This window comes from Propithecus coquereli, unplaced genomic scaffold, assembly GCF_000956105.1.
Source record: "Propithecus coquereli isolate 6110/MARCELLA unplaced genomic scaffold, Pcoq_1.0 Scaffold44, whole genome shotgun sequence".
In the NCBI taxonomy this organism is placed as follows: domain Eukaryota; kingdom Metazoa; phylum Chordata; class Mammalia; order Primates; family Indriidae; genus Propithecus; species Propithecus coquereli.
In genome coordinates, this window is record NW_012150174.1 from 1,751,028 (window position 1) to 1,758,858 (window position 7,831).

The 7,831-nt window shown below is 49.8% G+C and overlaps 1 protein-coding gene across 2 annotated transcripts in view; it reads right to left on the reverse strand.

The window, feature by feature from the left end:
• The window catches only part of LDHA (lactate dehydrogenase A), an 81,431-nt gene extending 73,600 nt beyond the window's left edge, over nt 1–7,831 (reverse strand). The window contains exons 1-3 of one of the 2 annotated variants that reach the window (XM_012654262.1): nt 7,742–7,831; nt 2,980–3,090; nt 654–803 (exon numbers count right to left, since the gene is read on the reverse strand). In XM_012654262.1, coding sequence (XP_012509716.1) covers nt 654–803; nt 2,980–3,090; nt 7,742–7,807 — 327 coding nt within the window. In that variant the 5' untranslated portion in view covers nt 7,808–7,831. Of the gene's footprint in view, nt 1–653; nt 804–1,026; nt 1,162–2,979; nt 3,091–7,741 lie in introns of those variants that run through there. The other variant, XM_012654263.1, reaches the window with a different exon arrangement.

A 7,831-nucleotide genomic window follows, 5' to 3' on the forward strand; every position in this document is an offset into this window, starting at 1 on the left:
TTTTAGTTGTCCGATTAATTTCTTTCTATTTTTAGTAGAGATGGGGTCTCGCTCTTGCTCAGGCTGGTCTCGAACTCCTGAGCTCAAATGATCCATCCGCCTCGGCCTCCCAGAGTGCTAGGATTACAGGCGTGAGCCACCGTGCCTGGCCCAATAAGAAGTTCTTTATTCACAAGTTCTTTTTTTCTAATTAAATTTTAGCTCCATAATTGATAACAAAATTGCCATCCAAGGCAGGAGGGATGATGGGATTTGGGTGGGAGGAGAACTTAAGATTTCTCACATTAGTATGATCTTAATTTTACCATATATAGGTGTCATTTTCAATTCAAAAATTACTTTAGAAGAGTTTGGCTCATTTAAAGGCATGAATCCTTCCTTTTCATTGGTAGGCAACCCACACATGTTAATATGTAACAGTGAATTTTAGGAACTGGGTCTCAAGCCTGACATCCTGACAGTCCTTTGATACTTATTAATTTCAGATACCCTTTCAGTATATTATTATGTTTCAAGTTTGCTGCAAAGTTCTCTGAATGAGTGCATGAGCCTAAATATTTTTACATACAGCATAATAATATGATTCTTGGGGAGGGAGTGGGGGAAACAGTGGAGTCAAAGTATGTGCTTCCAGAGCGGTAGACTCTACTTACCTTCATTAAGATACTGATGGCACAGGCCATGCCAACAGCACCAACCCCAACAACTGTGATCTTATTCTGGGGGGTCTGTTCTTCCTTTAGAAGATTAAAAATCAGCTGATCCTTGAGAGTTGCCATATTGGATTTGGAACCAAAAGGAATCTATGGGGGAAAAGCATTCAGTGTCACTGCATCCTTTTTTAATGTTTATTAACCAAGAATTGTTCTGAGAAAAGCTTACGTTACTTCCTTTTGAAGGTACTTGCCACTAAAAACACAAGAGATGACTAAAAAGGGGGAGGAAAAAAATGTAGCTAAAGAGGAGTTGAAAGGCCTAATGCCAGATTCTGATCTGTCCAGGGTCTTGTGGTGTGAATGAGCTCACCTTGGTGTGAAAAAATAATATCGACGTTTGGGTGTAAGTATAGCCTCCGGAGGGCTCACTCATCTTGGCTTATTTACCCCAAGTGGGGCTGGCCTTTCCTCAGACAAGATCACAGTGAGCCGCCCACCCAGCTCTCCTTCAGTCACTCAGGCTTCTATAACAAATACAGTGCCAAGCCCCTCATGCAAGGACCAGAGGTACATGCAAAAAAGAGCCATTAACGGCCACAGGTACGACCCCAAGGCAGAGGAGCGTGCTATGAGCTCTGCGCATGCGCTCCCTCTCCTCCTCGCCACCCCCAGCCAAGAAAGGGTGGAAATCAGACCGGAGGCGGAGAGACCTACGCCCCGCCCAGATCCGAACCATTAGTGGGCACAGGAAGCTTGCGCGCGTGCGCAGTCCAGAGCGCTGGGGCGCAGATGATAGTGGCCTCTGGCCATTGGCAGGTCGGCACTAGGCCAGAGGACGAAAGCCTGAGAACCCCTGTGAGTGAGCAGAGATAATCAGGAGCTGTCCTGCTCAGTGGGTCAGAGGGAGGGAGCTCGGTTTCAGACTTTAGATTTAACCAGAGGCCCAAAGCAGACACAGGCAACGTGATACCCGGCTGGCAGCCTCCCTGGCCTGGCGCGTGGCCAGAGCCAGACTTTAAATCAAAGTATCAGGAACTAGAGGCTGTTAATCAACAGGAGGGAGTGTAGCTTATGCCGTGATCCTTATTGCAATGGCATGAAGCCCAGTATGAGGAAATTTTTTCACTTCAGGGAGTGCAGAAAAGCTGCAGAGGGCCTGAAGCATGGAGCCCTAAAGTTAATGGAACCCTCGAATTCCAGAGCCGGGGAAACGGTTTTCCATTCTGTTAATCTAACTGTGCACTGCATTAATTGAAGGGAATATCACAGGTTGCATCCCCAAAGCGCCTTGTCTAGTTTTGGCATCGTCCCAAAGGACAAAAATATCTGAGAGGACCTCCAAGCAGGCAGCCCAGAGTCATCAAGCTGGAATCAGGTATCTCCTTACAAATCACTGCTATTTCTAGACAGCTTTGTAAGGTTCCTACAGCCTGGCAGGGGGAAGGGAGTTCTTCCTGCAGAGAGCTGCTGGCTTCGCCAAAACCTCAGCCCTTGGCTCCAACGCTCCCTTCAATGTAGAGGTGGGAGGAGGGTGAATCTAGTGGCGCGAGCCATGCAGAACAGGGTCTGCGACTCAGCCCTGCTACGCACTCATTGTGACCGTAGACATCCCTCTCCCCAACTCTCTCAGGTTTACGTTTTCCCGTTTGTTAAAAGGAGGAGATGGAACCGGATAATCCTACTCAGTAGACCATCTCAGGTGGGGGAGGGCTGGGGCTCTGCCTGCTTTATCTTTGCATGCACTGTGCTTAGCGTAGCCCGGGATAAACCAACAGCTGCTTAATGTAATTTACGCACAAGGGCCCTATAATCTTCAGGCAGCAGCCGCCCCATGGAGCTCACCTCTCGAGCCTCCCACGGGAAAAATGCAAACCGCACAGCCGTTTTCCAGCTTGCAGGAACCCGCCCCGGACATGCCGAAGCTTTTTTTGGCTCAGTGGGCTCCGGAAACCCGACTTCGAATTTTGTGCCTTTCGCTGATTTTGAGCCCAGCGGTATCCCCCACCCTTTGGACCTGTAATCTCCTTGTTCTTCCGCATACATCGGGCTTTCGACCTCAGGTGGTTGGGTGTGGCTATCTCCTCCTCCCCTAGCGCGGCCAGAGGCCACAGGTCCCGCTTAGAGCAAAAAGCGTAGCGCAGCGGGCTCCGAACCCACACGTGGCGTGGGCCACTGCGCAGAGGTTTCGGGACTCCGCTTCTGGGAAGCGGCGTCTACGCTTCCCGGAGTAGGGACCCCTTTGCTAGCAGCACCAGGCCAGCAGACCCTGAGGCAGCTCGCTTTCCCTCCCCTCGGGCGCAGTGCGCGCCGGGCCCGACCGTACCGGGAATGCAAGTCGGGCGGGCGTCGGAGGTGCGCCACAACGATGTCCGGACTCAGCGGCAGCGACTCCAGCACTCTGCGCGGGGCGCGGGAGGGGCCTTAAGTGGAAGAGCTAAGCTGACGTCAGTGGGGGGAGCCAGGCGGACGTGCGGGAACCCACGTGTGGGTTGGGCTGGGGGTGGACGCCGAGCCAGGCCCGGCGCTCTGGAGGCCCAGGCGGCGCGCGCAGTCAGACGACCCACCAGCCGACCGACCCACGTGCGCCGGCACGTCTAAGGGGCTGCCCAGAGCAACGCTACCCTGCAGCCACGTAGGCCCGGGACGGAGCCACGAGCTGGAGGCAGGCAGACCCACCGTTTCCTCTTCCGTAAAACGTGGAGGGCACCCTCAGGGAAGGCTAGATCTGCTTCTTCATCCCTATTTCCCAATACCCACAACAGCTTCCGGCACAGAAAAGGCATTCGACAAATAGTTGTTGAATAAAAGAAAGAGAATACCTAGCAGGGAGTCAGCCTGTACATGCATTAATCGAGAGATCTCCAAAACTTGACGCTGCTTTTCCCCTGCCGCTAAACCTTCCAGGTCCCACACTCACAGCGAAGCCTGGGCCTCTCAGGCCTGGCAGGGTGGGTGACTCAGGCCAAATTCACATCCGTGTCTGCACTTCCTACTGCCCCACCCACGTGTCCCAGCCATACCTAAGAGCTGTGGGCGGTTTGATATAACATCTCCCCATATCCCCCGCCCCCCATAACTACCGTCCTACTCTTTACTTTTATGAGTTCAATTTTGTTTTGTTTTTTTAAACACGTAGTTTTTGCCTTTATTCAGGCGGCTTCCTTTGCCTGGCCTGCCCTCTCCCTCCATCACTTTAACTTGTACCTGTGTTCCAGTGCTCTCCACGGGGTATAATAAGAAGTATGTTTGGTAAACCCTTGAGTTTACCAAAATTTCCTGATTTTTTTCTCAGTGATAGGAGTGTGTTTTGTTATTCATAATGAACTCCTTTTCCGTAACCCCTAAGTTTGTGGTCATGTGGCAGTTTAGGTTGGGGCCCCTGGATAGCCTCAGGATGGGGCCAGTCACTGGAAAGACCAAGTGATTAGGGAATTAGGAGGTTGGAACCTTCAGCCCACTAACCAACCTCTAGGAAAGGGGTGGAGGCTGGAGATTAAAGTCAACGAGAACTCTTGAACAAGATTTGATGTGCTGCCCGGCTGCTGAACAACGGAGTTGCTCAGAGGGTGAAGCGTCCAGAGCGGGCGTGGAAGCTCTGTGCCCACTCCGCCATGCCTTGCCCTATACATCTCTTCCATCTGGCTGTTCCTCTGTATCCTTTGTAACATCTTTTATAATAAACCAGTGAATGTAAGTGTCTGATTTCTGGGAGCCATCCTAGCAAATTTTCAAACCTGAGGAGGGTGGGTCATGGGAACCCTAATTTATAGCCAGTTGTTAAGAAGCACAGGTCACAACCTACTACTTGTTTTTGGTTGGTTGTTTGTTTTGTTTTTCCAGTGGAAATCAAGCAGGGGGGCACAACCTACTACTTGTAATTGGTGTCTGGAGTGAGGGGCAGGCTTGTGGGACTAAGCCCTTAACCTGTGGGATTTGATGCTATCCAGGTGGATACTATCAGAACTGAATTATAGAACACCCAGTTGGCATGTGCTGGGGAATTGCTGGGGGAAAACCCCACACATCTGGTCACAGAAGTGTTCTGTGTTGAACACAGACCAACCAACCCACACAGTTGGTACCACTCTCCCTCTCTGCTCCTACCACACTGGTCTGTACGTCCTTCAAATCAGCTTGCACTAGAGGTGTGTGCGGCTGTGCTTCCCTACCAGACAGTGAGTCCTGCTGGGGCCTGGATGGGTCTGCTTCCTCCCCGAACCTGCGCCAGCAGCTCAGTGTCAGCTCTAAGAAAGATTCAAAATTGTAGGTCCCTTGGTTCAAAGGGAAAACTCCATGCTCAGCTCCAGAGAAGCAGAGCATCTCTCTAGAATGTCCTAACAGTTTTCCCATCGCTCTAGAAGGCCCTGAGACCTGTGCTCTCAAACACACAGCAGGGGTGGGGAGAGCCACTGGTTCTCAGGGTGCCTCAGGCAGGGCAGATTGCAACAGTGTCTCCTGTTTCCTCATCTTTGCAACAATGTCCTCATTCAGTCAAGCCTAGGACCCTGCCTGCCTATCAATTGTGACCAAAGCTACTGGGAGGAAGGGCACAGAAGGCAGAGAGGGGAAGTTAGCCTGGGGAGACAATTAAGGCTTTTCACCTGGAGGGCCTGGGGTTGGGCGCTCTGGGAAGACCTGTAAAGATAAACTAGGTAGAGTCTTCATTCCCCTAACTTAAGACACCTAACAGTAATAGCTCCCTCTAAGCACAGCTTCCCTCTTCTTATGCAGAACAGCCACTAGTTGTCTCCACAAATATGAATTTAAAAGTACCATTTACTGAGCACCTGCTATGTGTCAGGCAGCAAGCTGGGCAATCCCCATACTCATCTGCACTTCAGTTCTTGGGAGCAGGCATAATCATCTCCATTTTTCAGAGAAGGAAACCAAGGCTCAGAGAGATTAGTGACTTTGCCAAGGCTGTGCAGGTCATAAGTGATTTTGGCTGGGGCTCTAACCTAGGGCTGAGTGACTCTAAAGCCTATGATTTTTCTCTCTACAGGATGTTTCCTCCTACCCCCACCCTTGCAAAAGACAGGACAAGAAATTAGCTAGGGGGCCCAAGCCAGTCTCCAGCTCAGAAGAGGCAGTGGCTGTCCGTGGCTGCCTCCACCTGCCTGCTTGAGCAGAGACATTGGTCTTTTTCTGCCCGCAGACTGGGACTCACACCATTGGCGTTCCTGGTTCTCAGGCCTTTGGACTCGAACTTGAATTTACACCACCACCTTTCCTGAGTCTCCAGCTTGCAGATGGCAGATCATGGGACTTCTCAGCCTCCATAAGCACATGAGCCAATTCCTCGTAGTCAATCTCTTTATATATAGTCTCCTATTGATTCCGTTCCTCTGGAGAACCCTAACTAATATCGTTCAAACAGTAGAATTGCTGTACTAAAGCCAAAGCAGAACGTGGAACTCATGCAACAGGCCAGGAAACTGTTTCAGAGGGCAGAACAGACTTCTCAATCTGACCAAGTGATCTTTGGGTATGGCCTCTTTAAAAGGGAAGACCCCACAAAAAGGTGGTTTGACCAAGGGACAGGCTGGTCTCAGACAATGGGTGCTGCTCAGCCCCCACTGTAAGATATTCCTAAATGGAGCCTGGGTACAGGATGGCGTTCACCCAAAACACAGAGCTGAGTCATTTCTTCATTCAGTATGTGTTACACTCCCCTGCAAGAGCATTCAGTAGTTCTCATTGCCCCCAGAATAAAACCCAAACACCTTAGAAAGGCACAGCAGGTCCTCTGTGATCCAGTGCTCATATCCCCTCTCTGGTCTTGTCTCCTGTTTTCCTTCTTGTGTCCTGTATACCAGTCCCAAGGTTACTCACCATGTTCTCCAGATGTGCCATGTACTTCCCCATCTCCAGCCTTCCAGCGAGGCAGTTCCTTCAACCTAAATGCCTCTCCCTTGCCGCCTTCCCTGCCCACCGGAGCACCACATCTTCAGAGCTTAAGTGCTGCTCCTTGGGTTTCATATTAAATTAATACGTATTGCTGTGCATCTCTTTCTCTCACTAGATTGTCAGCTCTGAGTGGAAGAAACTTTCTCATTCATCTCCTCCAGCATTACATTTCTTTGTTGAACAAATGGGGTTTTTGTTTTTTTGTTGTTTTTATTTTTGAGACAGTCTCCCTCTGTTGCCCTGGGTAGAGTGCAGTGGAGTCATCATAGCTCACTGCAACCTCAAACTCATGGGCTCAAGTGATCCTCCTGCCTCAGCCTCCCAAGTAGCTGGAATGATAGGCACATGCCAGGGTGCCCAGCTAATTTTTTTCTATTTTTAGTAGAAACGGAGGTCCCACTCTTGCTCAGGCTCGTCTCGAACTCCTGAGCTCAAGCAATCCTCCCCCCTCAGCCTCCCAGAGTGCTAGGATTACCAGCGTGAGCCACTGCACCTGGCCAACAAATGTATTTTAAATTAAATGCCCACTATGTAAAGGAACTTTGCTAGGTTCCAAGGATACAAAAATAAAAAGACAAATTTATTAATATTAGCCTTCAAAGACTTTAGCATTTAGTGTAGGAGACTGACAACATCCCCCTTGATAGTCAAAATGCATGAGAGAATGTAACACTGCCACCGAAGAGGTAGAGAAAAGTGCTCTGGCATTCAGAGGAGAGAGGGCCTTTGGGCAGGGACACTAGGTAAGGCTTCCTGGAAGAGGTAGCATCTGAGCAGAGTGAGAAAAAGATTTCAATTGGTAAAGATCAGGTGTTGAGAAGGCAGAGAACACGGCATGAGTAAATACACAGAGGCAGGAATACAGTGTGTCTGCTGAATCGTTAGCCTCAAACGCCAGGCTAAGAAATTTGGGGGGTAGGGAGGTGTTTGGTTTTTGGTGGTCAGCAGAAGTCATTGAAGTTTTTGGAGAATGATAGAGATAGGATGAAAGTAAGGTGCTTGAGAGGTCACAGAAAGGAAGGCACCTTATTTTGTAATAATATACAACATATATATATATACAACATGTACATACCATTTGCAGCTCCAACCACATCCGAACAGAACATACACTTCTCTGACACAAACTTACACAGCCCCATGGCCCCTCTGAACACTCACAGCCTGACTTTTTTCACCTTTTTCGTGGTTGCAAAACTGATGGCTTTCCTGAGTTGCAGAACCCAAGATGCAGATGATCTCATTGGTCTCTGTCCCTCAGAGACCAG